This window comes from Astatotilapia calliptera, chromosome 17 (assembly GCF_900246225.1).
Source record: "Astatotilapia calliptera chromosome 17, fAstCal1.2, whole genome shotgun sequence".
Classification (NCBI taxonomy): domain Eukaryota; kingdom Metazoa; phylum Chordata; class Actinopteri; order Cichliformes; family Cichlidae; genus Astatotilapia; species Astatotilapia calliptera.
Window position 1 is genome coordinate 11,214,931 of NC_039318.1, and position 19,509 is coordinate 11,234,439.

General features: G+C 40.2%; 1 protein-coding gene across 16 annotated transcripts in view; it reads right to left on the reverse strand.

The window, feature by feature from the left end:
• lrrc7 (leucine rich repeat containing 7) overlaps positions 1-19,509 on the reverse strand; it is a 149,192-nt gene that overhangs the window by 85,564 nt on the left and 44,119 nt on the right. For 15 of the 16 annotated variants that reach the window (XM_026148027.1, XM_026148033.1, XM_026148024.1 and 12 more), the window contains exon 1: positions 7,435-10,767. The exons of the other annotated variant lie outside the window; for it this stretch is intronic. In XM_026148027.1, coding sequence (XP_026003812.1) covers positions 7,435-7,459 — 25 coding nt within the window. In that variant the 5' untranslated portion in view covers positions 7,460-10,767. Of the gene's footprint in view, positions 1-7,434; positions 10,768-19,509 lie in introns of those variants that run through there. 16 annotated transcript variants of the gene reach the window in all.

Genomic DNA, 19,509 nt, shown 5'->3' on the forward strand with positions numbered 1-19,509 from the left:
AGCGACTCAAAGGATCCCAAATAGAAATCTACGAGACAATTCTGAAATGCAAAAGAAGGCAGCTGTCCTGCTGCTGCCCACGAAGAGGCAATTAAACAGGAAACATCGTAGCCATTAATTCAGTCAGGCTGACATTTCCTGTATTCATAAGGTGAAATAGTATGGCGTTTCTGAAGTGCCCTCATGGGAGGAGCAGAACTGGTACTGGACCGAACAAAGCCACGATGTTAGAAATTGTGTGCATTCATAGCAGAAGGATTTGAACCATTCCTCTTCTTTTTCTGGCACTTTTTTAAAAGCACTTTTTAAATCACATTTGACTGGTGATTTTACACCAGTTTTGTATCCGTGTGACTGTGGAAATGAATGTTGATGCTCTCATCTGAGCTAAACATCCAATTTAGAAAAAATAAAATCCAGTTTATCAGCCATGCTACTGCTGTTTTATCAGCAAAGGAAGTTCACGAGCTCTGCAGATCTTTGTAAAAGAGATCATCTCCTGCTTTCTAACGTGGAAAGCATGAGAGGCTCTGCAAAATGTTTGGGTTGCAATTCTGTGCTGGTGCTTAATGAGCGTTAACTTTAACATATTTTCCAGTGACCAAACACTATATACTATACAGACCACTTGTGTTTAGTTAAGACCAAGAAAATTAGTCCAAAGCTGACTACAGATTCTCAGCTTTAAGTACCGCAGCTGCCAATAAGGATTTTAACATTTTCCATTACAGGTTACTGATGGATTTTTCCTCAGTTTAAAATTGTATTTTTCACACCAAGTTGTAGATTCACATAAAATCTTGTCATCTCTCTAGCTTCTAAAGGTGTGGAAATTTGAGGAACTCGTAAAAAAAGCTGTTTTACTATGAAGGCATTTCCCATCATCCCATCAACATGGAGCAAAGTAAAACTGCACACACACAAACACAGGTACACACACAAACACAGCAGGTTGTACAGAGTGACATACTGGTCAAGTGTGAAAGACTTCCACACTTCCATTATCCACGCTTACACACACTGTGCGTACTGTAACGTGTGAATCAGCTTGCTGCCAGCCTGCCAGGTTGTTTAGCAACTGCACGGTTACCTATGGTGGGGGTTTTTTACCTGTTCATTTCCACTCAATACCCCACTACCATTGTGTCCTCATCTAAAAAGCCGTTCCTTGTTTTTGTAGAACTGTGCTGTGGCACCTGTGTGCCTGCACCACTGTCCTACTTTCCGCACCCCTGAAAAGATCCATTATCTCAGAACAGACTTCTTGGCCTGACTTCCTCTTTGTCAATGACAAGTCATCTTCTTTAGTGTTCTTGTAGCTGTCACATTAGATCAGGGGAGACTACGGTTGTGACAAAGAAATACCAGAAGCTTCTCGACCTGCCCTGTCAGTGTTTCCAAAAAAAGATGCTCCTGGTGCACCGCAGCTGTGGATCTTAAAGTGAAGCCCGAGGACACGTATGACACTGCTACAACAGGCATTCTGCAGTTTGGAATATTATTTCAGCAGCCACGGAGACTTAATAATAAGGACGATTACAGCAGGGATCTGGTTGTGCTTCCTGTAACATGCTTGCACAGCACAGCAGAAATAACACAGTGCGTGTCTGATTTCTTGTGTATTACTTAGTTTGAAACACTGGATACTTTGTAGCAATGAATTTGCCAAACTAGCAACTCACCGTGAAGACACAGCTTGACTCTGCTCAATTCAAACTCTGTCGCTGGCCTGTTGCAACAGCTGAGTTAGAGTAGCTCTGCTCTGTAGCTCTGACATGTATAAAACAACTTATATGGCAGTGTACCTGTGATAAGTACAAGACAACGTATTGATAATTCACCTCATATTAGATGACATGACCAGTTATTTGGTCTATAGACTGAAATTTATTGTAAAAAATGTACAAGTTTCCTTTGCAAATGTCTTGTTTTATCTACACAACAGTCACAATCCAAAGACATTCAATTTCCAGTGACATTAAAAAAATAAATTGTTGCATTTAAGAAGCCTGAACCAGGATAAATATTTTCAAGGAATTGTTTTGGTCAATTCTTTAGTGTTCAATGTTTTTAAAAAAAAATACTAATGAAGAGGAACTCCAGTGGGAAAAAAAATACTAATATTAACAGCAAATGTAATGTCCCTGTTATACTGTGAAGGAGCCACAATCTCTAACTTGAGCCAAATTATTATGTCACCCTCAAGAGAACAATGTGAATGATGCAACCATGGCAACACTGCCACGGAGACTAGAGAAGGGACGGAACGGATGCTCCCTGAACAAATCTGTACTCACATTTTTAAAAAAGACTGAAATCACATTAAACCAGAGAAATGAACAACAAGACTGAGATAAATTTATCCTCTGTGAGACCAGTTTGGAACGGACTCATACAGCCTGTGTGAACCTACAGTACAGTACGTGCCGTGACGAAGAGGATAATGTTTCTGTCTCTTCCTCCTCCCTCCCCCTTCTACTCTACTCCTCGCTCTGCTCCTCTGAGCTCCTCTAAAATCCTGCAAGGGTTTCCTAGTGTAAGCTAATATGGTTTTAAGAAGCATAGAAAAAAATGGTCTCATTTGTCTTTTGGGCTTACACATGGCTGCTTAAGCCACATGCCATCCAAAAATCTTACATGAACACTTACATGAAAAAAAATATAAAAATGTTTTCTGATACTTGTTAAAACATTCCATTTCTTGACCAGGGTTGACTTTAGTTGCCCAGTTTTAGACTCTGGTTTTCTCTTGATTACATTTACCCAAACCTTGTTGTCAGCACTTTTAGGTAGGAAATATTTTCCTTCAAACAAACTACACCTGTCAAACATAGGAAGTGCAAGTACTCCACTAGCTCAGCCAAAGGGGATGCTATTAATGTCTAATGGACACATGGATGGTTCCTTCTGCAGGGTGAAATGTTGGCGAGTGTCATTATTAAGTAACCAGGTAAAGCTTTTTGGGAAGAGATATTGTTGCTACTATGCTTTCAAAATGTATTTACTTATCTTTGAAGCTTTGATCAACACAATGAAAGTGTTATGTCATGCTCCAATAAATGAAAGTTAAGCAACTTCCACCATCTTGGCACACTGAAAACAAACTTAATGTATGAGCGGCGACTCTTACTGTGAAGTCTTTCTGACTCTGACGAAAATTACAAAATGAACTTTATTTATTATTTACTATAACACAAAACAAGTCACTGAGCCCTTAAACTTATCACAAAAGTATTTACTGAGGTCAGATGCAAGGGCTGACTTGCCACACACTTCTATAGGACCCAAAGGCTTTTTGCAATCACAGCTGTCAGTCACCGGTAGCCTTTAAAACGAGCGCTGGTGTAAGCCTCGTCTAAGCTGACTTCACTTTTCCGACCCAGAATGTATCTTGTATACTGCCTATAGGTATCAAGCAAATTATCTGCTAGAGCCTGACCGATTTAGGATTTTACAGTCTGATATTTGGTGATTTAAAACTATGGTATTTAAGTATATGTTTTGTTTTGGACACACGAACCATAGGCATTTCCCTCACTTTTGTTATATGGAGTTCTTTATTTACTTGTTTACACTTGGTCCGACTGTTCGGATCAGCTGGTTGTCCTGTTTGTGGCATTCCAAATACATGTTGCCAACAGGGAAGTTCTAGAGTGCTCTTTTTTCACTTTTTGACCGTTATTACTTCATACACATAGATCAGCAAATAGTTCGTCAGATGGTATCGACCTGCCAATAAATCAATTGGGCTCCATTAGCCCAAACATAACTCAGAAGGGTAGCCAGTTTTATCTAACAAAGCCTGTCTGAGCTTCAGGAAGTTGGCTATCAGGTAAAGCTACGGCTGACATAAGCAGGGCATTAGATACATGGCGGTATTGCTTTGTTTTTAGAAGACGTTTTATCTTCTAGCTAATATTAGCTAATGCTAGCATCACTGCTAACACAGATGAACTGCAAACTACCTTACAAAGCAAAATAAAGTCTTAAGTGGATAACAGTGGATTTGTGCTGTGTAGTTAAGTTACAGCTAGATAGATGAATGTATCTTGCTTGCTAATCTTAGCACTAGAAAAATTATATCTCATCTCAATGGCTAGCTTGGCAAATATCCTTCACCACCCAATGTAAATTATATTACAATGATACTGTTAGATCTATATCAAACAGTATTGCTTTAGACACCTGTAAATCATTTAATGGAACAAAGTAAAAATATACAACAAAAATTTCCTTTCAACAATACTGGCAAACATGTGTGCTCAGCCAGCTAGCCATAACATGATTGTTTATGAAATTACCTTAATAAATATATTATGAACATAGTTCGAGGTTAATCTTGCTAATTAAGCTCTGATAATTATTGCAATGCTATTACAGACCATCGACCCATCGATTCAGCCATCCATGGATAGCAGTACGGCTTTTACATTTAACCATTTACATTTGACATATTTTTCATATTTTGGCAACCACATAACCATTTTCTCTGTTTCAAACTAGCCTCTCCATGCTTTTCAGTGGTATCGCTACATCTGAAAACACCAGAATATCGCAATCAGAGCATTACAGTCTTCATCATCATCATCCTTCATGATATTACAATTCATCCTCATCATTGTAGCACACACTGCAGATGTACTGGTATCTCTGTCCCCCTTCCCTCACTGGGTCTCTCTCCCTTGGCCCATCACCATGACGATGGGAGCCGGTTCCATGGATACAGTCACTAGGCAACCAGCAGCATCAGGAGCAGCAGCAGCAGCAAGAAACAGCAGTGTCCTGTCAGAGCTAAAGTGGAGCAGCAGTAGAACACTGAGCCACTCATCCTTCTTTATCTGTATGCAAGTTTTCTCTTTGAAGAGGAAATGTTAATGCATTTATCATTTCTTAGATCTGAAGACTCGGTACTAGGCATGCTTAATTTAGACTGACAAAATGAGTACATCTATAGATGGGTTTAAATGGAAGTAATACGGAAAACTGATGATGACAAGATTGCAGTTACCTGAATATTATTTATTTCACCATCACTAAGTGCTCGTATGTAAAACCTTCTTCTGTCTTTAGTATTTCTCATAAACGGGAACCACCAAATGCCAAAGACAAGGGATTAAGTACCAACCATAAAGTATATTAATAAATAATTAGGGTTTTCAGTATAAATGAGATGGCTATTTATTTCGACAACTGACAGATTATTCATTTGCTCAGCTATAACAGACAGGCATAAAAACACAGATTTGCCCAAGCAATAGTCTAAAAACCAAAAAGCTGTTTCAATAAGATGATGAAAAACAGCAAATTCTCACACTGAGAAGGTGGAATTGGATAATGTTTGGCCATTTTAATTGAAAATATTACTCTATAGAAACCAAGCAATAATCAAAAGATCCACTTATTAAGTTGCTGACTATTGACCATCTTGCACTGGTATCACACTGTGCATTCTTAAAATAATCATTACCCATGGGTCAAACTGCAACCATCTTTGAACTTGATTTTCATGACTGCTGCTTACTTGTAAACTATCACGACGGCATCTTGTAGGGTTATGACACCAATTCTTGAAAAACCTTGTCCACAGATAGGCACATAAACACCTGCAGAAGTACTCAAAATGGTAGTTCCTGCTATGGTAGATGTAGCCAGGACCATATTTTTGTGCGCTACAGATACAGACTCACAAGGTGAAACAATATCGACTAAGCTGTGGCAGCTGCTAAATACTGGACTAATCCAGCTGTTGCTAACAGCTGGCAGATCATCATTCAAAGGAGAAAACAAATTCCACAAAGAGGGAAACAGTGAAAACTACTGCAAGTGTTCTGTTATCTATTCATGAGATAATTTAGGAAATGTGTGAGCAGCAATGTGCAAATGCAAGAAGGGGTTATACATGTAACCACACCAGAGATTCATCAATGTGTGAGTTTTATTATAACAGATCAACTGCTGTGAACTACTTCATGAAGTGTTTGCAAGGTCAGTTTTTTATTATTATTTGAAAAAAATATCAGTTTTACAACCATCTGTCAGTAACTGAGTCCTGTGAATTGTTCCCTTGAAAATTATTGATCAGTCCAGTGGTTTGTGTTCGAAAGTCTCAGTGAACGTTTGGTTTGAAAAGTAATCTTCAACATACAGGCGTTAAATACAATCCATGGCTATAAGGTACTTGATTAGATTCCATTACTGGTACACATTTCTACCTGACAACCTCTCAAAAATCCCTTTATAGTCCCTAAAAAATCTACATGGTATTCTATATCTCATGTATCCTGAAGATGTGGCAGATCACTCTCCATGTCTGGAGAATTACACATGCAGCATGTAAGCTGTTGTGATCAGTGTGCCCAAAGAAAGAAACCAGTGCTGAACACATAATAGTGTTTTTTTGCAAAATGACACCAAAATGAGCAGCGACTTCAAAGCCCTGTCGAAAAAGAGTGTATAAATAGAACCGTCTTAGGAGCAACAAAGACAGAGGAGCTTTAAAATATGTTGCAGTTGAGATTGGAATTAAATATTCTCTTTGATTTTAAAAAGGAAAAAAGGCTCTTTTTGTTGGTTTACAGCCCTGTAAGTCACATACATACACACACAGAAGAGACATGGACAACAAATTAGAGCTTGTATCTGTAAAAATTATGATCCAGTTAATAAAAAGCCATAACCTTCTACAGGTGCATAACTGCAGCCATAAACCATTTAGGCAGATGGTTAATAAGCCTTTGTCATTACAGGCTCACAACAAGCATGACAAACCGATCCAGCTAAATAATGGTGCAGATAGTCTAATAAGCACAGCATACCTCAAGGTGGTGGATTTAACAGGTGTGAATGTGGTGCATTATATGAAAGCATGACGTTATAATGGCAACAGGGCTGGGGGCTACATGTCAAGACAAGAGGGTATGTGACACTGCATCATATATTATCCCCCCACACACCCCACCTCTCCCTGATCCTGCAGTCATGGTTGTTTCATTAGCTCATCTCGGAGCTTCAAAGGCCCTGGGTGGGGGGTGTCTATGAAAGGATGAAGGGGCTTAATTTGTGCATACATTTAAGCGCCAAATTATTAAATACGGTGTACAGTGCCACTGTTCAGATGCTCAGTAGCAAAGCTCACCAAATTCTGAAAAATGCCATTCAAGTTGTCACGTGATGTCAGCCCAAGAAAAATGTATGGTCGTGACAAAACATGAGGGAAAACCATCAAATGTCCCTCCTGTGGACATTTACAGGATATTTTAATATTTATTTAAGTTATTTTTTTTCTGTTTTTTATCCAGTAAAATCTGACTTCAGCTGCAGTCTTTGCTAACCCCAGATTAATGTGGTTATTCATTAAGGGAACTCCAACATTAGCACAGACTTAACATGAAATGGGCTACGGCAGCAGGTATGTGTCTGTCACTGTCGCCTTACGTTGTAAAGTAGAGTAGTTATCCATCTGGCAGGCTGCTGGTGACGGATCCGGTTAAGAAAGAAAAAAATCACTCAGCTCGCCCCTTTGGAAACCGCAGCACCGGACGGGATCAGTCTACCGGGACAAACCGAACCGGTGTGAAACCAGGACAGGTACCCGCGCTATCAGCCGCATCTTTAGTGCCCCCGAAGCCAGAAGACGGAGGAGATGAGCGCATCAACCGGGGCAGTGTGATTCATCTCAGGGTCAGGTTTAAATCCAACTCGGTTACACGCGCGCAGACTACACACTGCTTTCAGTCACATCCCCTTCGGTCCATTTAGAAAATAAGAAGCAGGCGCGCAATGTCACAACACAGATTCCGTGACCAACGGAGGGGAGCGGCGTGCTTCTCCTTCTTCTTCTCCGGTACCGTAAAGCACGCTGCAGGAAAAAACACATTCAGCACGAGCATCCCCTCCCATACGTCCCTCGTAGAGAGAGAGAGAGAAAGAGAGAGGAGGGGGAGGAAAGATGGATGAAGATGGAACGAGGACGCGTGGATGTGCGTGCCTGTGTGCGGTAATCGCGCACGGGTGAGAGTTTGTGAGAGCAAAGAGGAGAAGTCGTCTTTTATCTCATTGTGCAGGTGCGCGTGCACGTGCACGTGAAGTCGAGGTTGTCTCTGAGACTGTTGCCATGCTGCCTCCATCTTTTCCTATGAGGTTTTTTTTTTTCTATTTTGGTGCGCAAAAATAGCCCGGTTTCGATTAGAGATAATATTCAATGAAAAGGTTTATTTTAAACAAACGCCACGCTCTTATAAGGCAATGTCTTTTAACGGATGATATGATGTAATAATGTCTTATTAACTATTAAGAAATTATCTTTTAACTCTATAGTTCCGCTACAAGCTACAACCAATTATGAGTTGCCACGTTGTTAAAAGATTCTTATTAACAATTATTAACTTAATTATAAGGGTCCTGCAAATAAGCCTGGACTAAAATCCACTAATCACCAACTTGTAGTATTTATAACTGGATTTGATGGCATATTAGAGAATGATAAACCAAGAAAGCCCTTTATTGAAGTTAATACGAACAGACAGTAGTAATCCATCAGTCCTTATATTTATAAATGACTTATCCATTGTGCTTTATACTGTAACTATTTGCATTCCAAACAAGCGTCTCTTTTTCTTTAAATTACGTATGACAAGTCACCAGCAATATCAGTATCTGAACCCATCCTGCTAAACACACACCAATCTTTGGCCTCTGTGATAAATGTGTCCCTCCTCCTCCTGACCATCATTTTAGCATCCAAAGTGAAATGTGAATCTGAAAGGCAACGGTGCCACGTTGTCATTGAATCTTAACCTATTCTCGCTTGCTCATTATTTAATTTCACAGCACAACTGTTGGTAATGATGCCTATCTCCACACTGACTGGCCTATAGTGGCATGACACAAGACACACAAACATCAAAGACGAGCCACACATGTGATGCAGTGGTGGAAGCAGCCGGGGACCCTGCTGGCATTGTGGACGACATGATGGATGCTAAGTGAGCAGCCTTACCCAGAGCTCAGTGTGGTGCAAACTGCTGCTTACATTCAGTAGTCATCTGAGTGGGCTGCTGTTTTGAGGCTTCTAAGTCTAATCAGTTCATTCACAGGCAGCACGAGCCAATTCAATACTATTTGTTTATTTCAATTTCACTCAGCAGAGCTTAAATCCACTTTACAGAAATGCCCACTTTCTTCAGTCTTGGCAACACAAGTACAAACAGGTTGGCAGTGAAGTAATAGCTAAACTTCCTGTACGTACGCCTGTGTCTCAGCTCAGAGTTTCACTCTGAAGTGTAATCTGTTGCCTGCGGTTTTACACCTCAGCTGCACGTTTCATGCGGATTAGCAAAGATGAGCATCGTCATTTTCCAAAATCCTCGATTAAATCAACACTTTACATTTCTGCAAATCATTCCACACAGAGAGGCACTGGTTTGAGATCTGAGAAGCAGGACTGTGGCAGGAACATCAGGACAAATTAGCCTAAGGAGGGTGACAGCAGCTGTCCCTGCCTTATTTCTACTGCCCATAACGGCATAGTGAGGCTGCTCAGAGGCCAGCATGACACAGTGCATTGGCAGTAGGCAGCTTTAGGTGTGCAACTGTGTGAGTGCGTTATGTGTGTTACTGCAGAAGAGCACTCATACCTGCAGATCTGCTCTACAGGAAGTCAAATCCATGAATAAAATAGGATTCGATAATCAAATACAACAGATTAGACCCATTTTAATGCTGTAAAATAAATAAGATTAGACATTGGGTGTTAGACTGTTTTAATAGCATTTCAGTATACTTCTTCCCAATCATCCAAATGCTAAGAGTTTCTTTCCAAAACAGCAGCGACAGTCAGGATGTGTTTTCGATCAATTTAAACACTGTGTGAAATAAATTATATTGTAGGTCTGGACTGCTTGTGTGGGAGGTCATGACAACATGATAACAAGTACCATTAGAGTAGTACAATTAGAGTAATTATGTTGGCCCCTGGAAAAAATTAGATATAGGTACAGTAAATCTTGTGGCTCCCCGTGAAGACTTAAACCGACCTGTGACTTTGCAGCTCTGCTTTATTCTATTGTACTCAAGTCTACTGTAACAGTGACATAGTATCCTTATGCCATCTGTACCAGTAGGCAGTGCCAGGATGAAGCTCCCGTTAAACCCAGATGGCAGCACTGGGATTCTCCAAGATCGACTGAGTTTGACAACAGTCTGCGAGAAACCAGGAAGCCGGCCAGCCCGTCACCCTGTCACTCAGCTAGTCATCTTCTTCTGTCTAGCCCTTCTTTTTTCCTTTCCCACTACACATCCACTTTAACTCCATGTCAGTCCTTTAAGTATTTGGTTAAATAGCTTAAAATGTTCAGGGTCTAAAAAAAAAAAATTCAGCTGGGACTGCATTTTGTTGCCTGGCAACAACAGATACCAAATATAGAGGCTTTTTAGATAATTTTGTTTTCAAAAGAGGACATCCTACAATAAAGAAGTCTACTTTTAGAACACGGATGACAGCACAAATGGAAAAACATTTTAAAAACACAGTACAGTCTACTGCTGAAAGGATGGTGAGCAGCTCCTCTTTTGAGACTCAAGCCACTGATTATGTACTCGTGCAGCTGAAGAAATAAAAATAAAGTGAAAATGTTATTTTTATTCTCCATTATTTAATACAACATGGTCAACTTTGAGGTATTATATACTCCTTACAAGTGAAACATTGCAAAATATTTACTGTTTCCTTTTGATGACTATGGCTTATAGGGGCGACTGCGGCTCAGGGGGTTGGGAATCGCATCTGTAACCGGAAGGTCGCCAGTTCGATCCCTGGGCTCTCTGTCCTGGTCGTTGTGTCCTTGGGCAAGACACTTTACCCTACTTGCCTACTGGTGATGGCCAGAGGGGCCGATGGCGCGATATGGCAGCCTCGCTTCTGTCAGTCTGCCCCAGGGCAGCTGTGGCTACAACTGTAGCTTGCCTCCACTGTTGTATGAATGTGAGAGTGAATGAATAGTGGTATTGTAAAGCGCTTTGGGTGCCTTGAAAAGCGCTATATAAATCCAATCCATTATTATTATTATTATAGCTCATGAAAGTCACACACATACATCAGAAAAGTACTTTTGTTTATAAACGCAGTACTTTACCGTGAATTACTATATCGGTGCATGGTGGCATAGAGGTGATCAACTTGTGGCAATGTGGAGGTGTTATTTAAGCCCAGGCTGCTTTGATAGCCACCTTCAACTCATTTCTTTTAGGTCAAGGTCACTCGAGGGCAATATCTGTCTGCTGATAGTAATATCATGGTCAGTAAACCCTTTGGTCGTAATGTTGGTGCTGTGGGGAGGTGTTGCTGGAAAAGCAAAATCGTCACCTCCATAACGTTTTGTCAGCAGATGGAAGCATGAAGTGCACTAAAATCTCCCAGTAGCTGGGTAGCTTTGGACCAACCACCACCAAAACCAGAACCCCAAAACATCAGAGGCCCCTGAACCTTCACACTGGACCTTAAACACCTTGGAGTCTATGCCTCTCCACGCTTGGTCCATACTCTTAGACATTCATTTCCAATGAAGTTTCCCATTTTCAATTTCCAAATGAAATATAAAATTTAGTTTTATGTGAATAAATGACTTTGAACCACTGAGTAACAATCCTGTTCTTGTGCCTTTTCCCAGATAGATGCTTCTGACGGTGTTTGTGACTCAGGCCTGGCTTGATATCAGGAATCTGACCGTTGTACAGTAGCACCTTTCCTGAGGCCCCACGTTTGTTGTGGCCCCCCAGGCCTTAGTCCACTCCTTCTGAAGCTCTCCCAAGTTCTTCAATCGACTTTCCTTGACAATACTCTCAAAGCTTTGGTTATCTTTGTTGCTTGAGCACCTGTTACTACGAGGACGCTGTTCCCATCAACATTCCAGCAATATGCTTCCATACAGCACTCTGCAAACAGCCAGCCTTTGCAGGAATGACCTCCTGTGGCTTACTCTCAGAAGGGAGGAGGGTGTTAAAGATTGTCATGGCAACTGTCAAGTCAGCAGTCTTCCCCACAATTGTTGCATGAGATATACAGTATCTCTCGTATGTTTGCTTCTCAAGGTAAAAGCTTAACACACTAGCTTTGCATTGCCTTTAAAACACAGAGATAAGCAACGGTCAGTTTTTGGCCTATTGACTGTCAGAACCTAAATGCATCACTACTACAAGTGTTGTTTAGCCTTGTTTCACAAGGCTAAACAACACAATAGCCTTGTTTCACATCTGGAACCACATCTGGGGTCACATCTGAATCACTGCATAATCTGAAATTGATAACAGTTCAAATAGATTGGACAAATATAATAAAAACAGAAATAGAGGCAATCAATCAGACCTTACTGGGTACGGTTTCATTTTAAATTTCTACATCTATAAAATGATATAACAACTCTAACATTTCTTTACTCTATAAAGGAAATCAGGTATGGATACATAACCAATTACAAAAGCAAATGAACAAAGCAAACTAAAAAAGCTCCAGATGAAAAATGGATAATGCAAAATGTGTACATGCACTGACTGTACAGTATGTGCAGCCTGCTGCAGTTGCTTTTTTAGTTTGCTTTATTTTTCCATTTATTTCATCTGTGTGTTTCTTTTTTATTCCTTTTTTTTTTTTCCAGTTATTGCTTGTGATCATTGTGAGCTGTTACATCCTGGAAATGATTTGGGGGTTTTTCCCTTAAAAAAAACACGTTAATACTTGCTCCAGACAAAAGAGACTAGAAAGATGGAGACACAAGCTCCATTTCTTCATAGCGAATGGGAGCGCTGGAGAGGAGTGAAGATCACTGCTTAAAAGTCCAGTTGTCAATAGGAACATCAAGATCATACTGATTAGCTGCCAGACAGCAATAATATCTCAAATGTGCTGTGCTGACCATCTCTGCAAAACAAGGTGAGAAGGGTTTTAAAACCACCCAAAGTTGTTCAAGGCATGTGCCCATCAGCTGGGTATCAAGTATCTCTTTAACCTCACATCTGTCCCTTTGTGTTAAAACACAGGGACAGATGTGAGCACTTCCTTAACACTTCCTTCCTTCCTTCCTTCCTTGCTGTGAAGAAGAATAATGTGCAGTAAAACAGAGAAGTTAGAGGAGGCTATGTCCAGTAAGTATGTGGCACCATGTTGAGGATGTTTGAGTTTATGGTGGTCACAAGAAAACAAATTGGCCTACTGAGGTAAAACCTGAGGATGAATGACATCAATCACACAAATGGGGGTAGATCTTGACAGTCTGCATCATAAAAAAGGACATTATCAAGACTTTTGGATGTATATAGCGTCCAGTTAAGACCTCACACAGTCACATAGACCAGCTGGCGGCCTTCTGGCAACCTCCGGTCACTAGAGGAAAATTGGGATTCCCCACCATTTGGTAGTGGTTGCTGGCTTTAACCAAGTGAAATCAGTCACAAAGAGATGCATCAGAAATGTCCTTCTGATTGCTTCGGTCACGGGGAAATTATTGCTGCAACCACCAAATTTCAAAACGCACACTTTTCCCTAGCAACCTGTGAGTCCCTAGTAACCTGGGTCACTGTTACTAGGGTTACTAGAGGAGTCGCCAGGCGTGCATGCATGGAGATCTAGCAATCAGTTTCACAGTGAGTGCCAGCAACCTTCAGCAACTGCTGACCATCCAGTCAGGGAATACACATTTTTCCGGTGGTTACCAGATGGTCACAGACTGGCGGCTAAGCTAGTCAAGCAGTTCCAGCCAAAAGGTGGATAAATAAACCACTTAACTTCAGATACTTCATACAAGGAAGTCCTTCCTATAGGCATCCATTTATATAATTTGTCTTGTTAACAGTTTTTTTATTTTTACTTTATGTCAGCCCGACTTTCTAAAACAGGAGAAAAAAAAAAGAGTGCATGAACGTCTCTGTAGTTTGCAAATACAAGAAGAGCATCCTTCAGTTGGAGACAAAATGTTTTAAAACTGTAAAAGATAAAACATTGTAGTCAAAAACCTGAAGTGGCATCTCTGGATATATATTTTTACTGTAACATTTAAAAGTCATTTTAGACCCAAGTTTTCACAAGGGGTTATTTGGAAAGGTTACAGAAAGCTTGCTTTCAAATAACTCAGAGGAAATGTCAGTTTTAAAGAAAATAAATGAGAGATGCTGCATTTTGTACCCAGTGTAATACTTTGGTGGGCCAAACTCAGTATGAGAGCCAATTTCTGCACACAGGTCCTATTTCAGGCACTTTGGATTCAACTGATTTTGCCCACAGGGGTTATTTTGGGGCACCCTGGTTTAGAAAGCCACGCACGCATCTGCTATAAACATACATCACAAAGCTGTACATTTAGATAGCTTGCCTATTTTTTGGCACTAGATTGCAGCTCCTTAAACACCTTGAGTTTATTCTAAGAGTGCTATCCACAAATAATACAATAGTGCCCATAATAACACAATGGCAGGATTCCCAGCTCTGTTGATACAGTAGATTTATCAGTGGTGTCCAAACTCTGGCTCTAATGAATTACACAAAGTGGACATGGATTTCTTATTGCAGCGCTGGGTCATATCTACAAAACTGTGGACTATTACATCTTTCTAAGGATCAGTTTGTGCCTTGAGAGTACCAGTTATCTTACTTTAAAGTCACAGTTTTGAGTCAAGGTGACAGTAGGTGTTCTAAATATGACAGTAAATTCCTGGCAACTGGAAGCTGGGAATTTACTGTTAAACTGCTCACAGCATTATTACTGCATTTTCATTTACATCATGGTTACATTTTCTTATTCACCAGGCCTATAGACCTGTATTTTCATTTATACCGTTACTACTTATTAATGTTTTCATTTTCCACATTGTTACTTTTTGTCATTTACAATATTATTATTGTATTTTAAATGTATAGTATTACAGTATGAGTACTGTTTTTCAGTTACAAAGTAACATTATGGTTTTCTGATGCAATTACAGCAAAGAAAAATTAAAGTTATGAACTTATTTTGCCACTTTGCCTTTTACAATACTGTATTATGTGTATGGTGTATACATAATACAGTATCTTATTATATGTCCACATCACAATACTGCTTAAATGAGTAAAAATCAGTTACGGTGCAGGTTTAGATTCATGGTAAGCAAAGCATACTATTTGTTTTTTTAACATAATTTATGATGGCTGAGATTAGGATTGTGGGTAATAATAGTCTTGGTAAATGTAGTGATATAAACATGTGCGCCTCAATGGATAACCATTAAGCTAATTGTACTATTAGAACCATATTCATAAGCAACTTGAGAAAATGAGTTTGTTCAACATGCAAAAACATAACTGCATCCCAGAGAGACAATATGAGCATGTGATGGGACCCTGCAGGTAGCAGGATGCCATGCTGTGAACGAACAGCCTCGCGCCGAGCCAGCGAGAAGACTTGGGTCATTAAATCGCTGAAGCCTCCACAGTTGCTTCCTGTTAAGACAGTCGCTAAGTTAATGTTGCCAAGCAACACAAATACAGTGAGAGCCAGAAGGGAGATATTTAACCAAATTCACTGGGGAAAAAAAAGGGAAAAAAAGAGACTTTGGGTGACATTGTGAGGTTTGGATTTCAGAGAAATTGTAATTGAGGATATCTGGGTCAGATACATCATTTCTAGGACTAAGCCCAAGCACGGGCAGAAGTCTCCAGCAGCAGGAGACAAATCTAGTCCCTTCTTAAAAATGTTATGCCCCATAGATAAGTATATATTCCGTACTACTAAACACAAACAGATATCTAATACTGTAATAATACTACATACATTGCTGTCACTCAAATTCTAAAGCAAACATATGATAAGAAGAGGTCTGCCTTAGCCTCACACCTGTAAATCTGCATTTGTCCCTCACTCAACTACACTTTGGAAGGCTAGTCCATGACTGAACCTGAAATGACCAGGTCTATATCTCTGCTTTTTGCAGGAACCAAATTGTGGTGCATAAAGCAATTTTTAATAATGGAAGGGGAGACTTACCAAAGTTATTACCAGTGTTGGGACTAATGCGTTATTAAGTAACGCGTTACAATAACTACGTTATTATTGTGGTAACGAGGACGGTAACTAGTTATTATGCCAAAATCAGGAACGCGTTACTCATTACTGGGATTTAGATAGGGTCGTTACTCGTTACTTCGTGTGGTGGCTATCGCGGAGATTCAGTAACATTAGCAAGTGGTGGAGGCCAGCAGGTGGATGAAAGAAAAGGGAGGCAGAAGGAAAAGAGACCCGAGGCGGCCGCCGGTCCAAGTGTGAACTGAACTTCAGGTAAGAAGTTATGACCTGCAGTCTCTCTGGGTCAGATATGAACCAAGTTTAGGTGGAGTTTATTTTCGTTATTCTGACTTTTTCCGTACTGCGTGCTAGCTAGCATGACGGAGTTTCTATACAGCTGGGTGGGTGCTATGATGTTAATGATGTTGAACTTTATTTTGTTCATAAGTTATTAGAGTTGCCAACCGTCCCGTCTGGTATTCAGAGAAAATATTAAGCGTTTCTTCTTGAGGTGAAAAGGAACAGTTTGTCCCGTAATTCAGCTACAATGAAAAAGGCACAAAGCTGGAGTTATTCTGTGTCTTTGCTGCACAGCTGCCTCTTCTTCTTTCATTCTCCCCCCTCCCCCTCCCGTTTCTACTTCAATCATGAAAACTGATCAATGATCAGCTGATCGGCTCTCTTGTTTGTTTATCGCTCACTTTGCGCCGAAAGAGGAAACCAGCGGATGTCGCGCTAAACAACAGCAGCACGTTTAAGCTTGATCAGCTATTGTTAGAGTTTATTTAATATTAATTTCTAGTATCAGCTGATGTTTGCTGGAGCCACAGCTGTAAACCTGCTGGTCATGATATGGTTTGGTTATCTGGTGAGAGGGAAACATGAAGATGAAACCAGGAGATGTCCTTACTGAATCATCAGAGCTGAACAGGTGATGGAGAAACAGGTTTACCTTTTAGGTGACATGAATGAGTTGAAGGGAAGTTATGAACTGTTTCTGAGAGACAAATAACCCCAGGATCCTTTTTTAGGTAGCTGACAGCTGGTAACTGTGCAGGTGCGGATCTAGCAAAGTGTTGCCAGGGGGCCAGGTAGGGCATTAACATGGAGAGGGGGGCACAAAGAAATACTTTTCTTTCTTATTCTCATTTAAAATGTCTAGCTTTTAAAAAATAATTATCTGAATCTTACAACAAACGATTGATAGATTGATGCATATATACCATCAAAACAGTGTACATCACTGTCACAAGAGTGTTTATTTTCATTCAAAGGCTTTATGATTTTTCCTATAATGGTGGGCCAGTCTCTAGTCAAAACGCCCGGGCCAATTTTCTGTCCCAGTCCAGCCCTGTATGCAGCTCATCTGCAGTCTGGTGTTGCCTACATCTTCCTATTCAGAAGGCAGAATTTCCGAGTTCTGAGTACAATCGAAAGCACCACGACTGCAGTTTTTGTGTTAGATGTAAAAGGCGCGCATGATGCTGTGACGTAGGCTAGAATCATGGCAGCAGTCAATGACGGTCCAGGCGTGGGTTTTCTCTCATGGAAATATGCACATTATCTTTTCCTTTCTATTGTTAGGTGGCACAGTGCACTTGTGGCAAGTAAGCAAGCTAGAAGACTGGCAAAGTTATGGAAGAAACACATTAACAAGAGAATTCTGAGTAAAACCAAAGTTACTTTCCCTAGTAACTAGTTACTTTGAAAGTAACGAGTAACTTGAAGTAACTGAGTTACTTTTGAGAGAAGTAACTAGTAATGTAACTAAGTTACTATTTTAAAGTAACTTACCCAACACTGGTTATTACAAACAGATCTTTAAACCATTTCTGTGCATTTTTCTGTGGTTTATAGTTTTACAAAGCAACAATTCAAGAATGCTCTGCTTTGTTCTACAAATAACACATTTTCTTAGTTTGTGGAAGCAAGTCAGTAAGTATTTACCGTCTTACAGGAAAACCACAAACTACCCACAGACAACTGCTGTTCTGCAAACTGTAAAAAGTACATGGCACACACTCATCAACAGTATGATGGTCCTTGCAGGTGAATTTCTCAAGAGCTCTTTATCTCACAGGCTTATGAATAGGTGATGAGAAGTCTTAATGCAATGTGATTCATGGAGAGTAACAACTCCAATCTGCAGCGCCTCACATGCACACACATGTACGCACACACTCACACAGTCGTGTACGCGTGAATTTTCAAGAAGATAAAAGTGACTTATGTTAATTTCCTGGAGGCTGACGTTTTCACCATAATGTTCAATAATTTACATTTATGGCATTTCCTTTTTGACCCCATTAGAAAGAAACCTACCCATAATATGACACACATTACACATGCAGCAGTATTCAATAAACTACTTAGAAAGCCAGCATTCTCTATGAAGTGGAAGGTACATTTATTTATTTGAAAAATGTCAGAAAAATCCTTGAATGTAGCAACAAATCTTGCAGCAGTAGCACCCAGGATCATCTCACTGCAGACTCAGGAAATGCATAATTTGTTCATTTAAAGACATTTAATCAGGACTGAAATGATTACACACAGGATCTGCATGACAAGGACAACACAATCAGGCGGTCTGATGCCAAAATGATCTAAGAATACAACAGAAATTGATTAGAGCAGAGAGAGGAGGAAAAAAAGCAATGTCTTCTTACTGTCAATATGAAATATCCAGGGTTTCTATGGAAACACTGTTTTATCAATCACAGTTTTTTTTTCTCTGCTGCCTTGTGCACAGTGTCCATTTCTGTCTCTATTGTAAGCCTTAAGATCTGTTAGGTATTACGTGTGGGATGAGACCAAGTTTTAGTCTGTTCCCACTGAGATGACTAATTGATTGGCTGGCTGACCAGCAGGCTGAACGACTCACTAACAGTGGAGAGAGACGGAGAAGACGGGGGAATACACAGGATTATAGGACGGGCAGGAGAAGCAGAAAATAGTTTGTGGTGTTGTACAGTTGTATAGGGCTTACATTGACTGACTGTGACAGTTTGCAAGAAAGAAGGTTGAACGACATGTGACGTGCTGTGCAGATTAGACGTCCTTGCAAGAATCAGTGCTCGGCAGCCTGCAGAGCATCCACAAACGCCAGCTTTAACCTTTCACATGTAGAACTGCTTATTTTCTTGTTTGTTATTTATCCTCCAAAAAGCCACATCTCTTTAATGTCCTTTCACTCTGCCTGGTTTTCTGAATCTTAGAGTACACTCAGTCTCTCTCTACTGCATTATGCCATATATGGCATTTTGTGAATGGGTGTTGCTAGGTAACTGCAGTGCAGTAAAGCGTGGCAACTTGATTCTTGTGTTTAGGATGATTAAGGTTTAAAACAAGTGTTTTAAGTAGTGGAACTACAGAGGTACCTAGAAGAATTATGAATATAGGAGCCATGTGAGTTTAACTTTTCTTGACTACAAGGACTCTTCAGTATTGAACTCAAAATTGCGTTTGCTGGCTTGTTGTC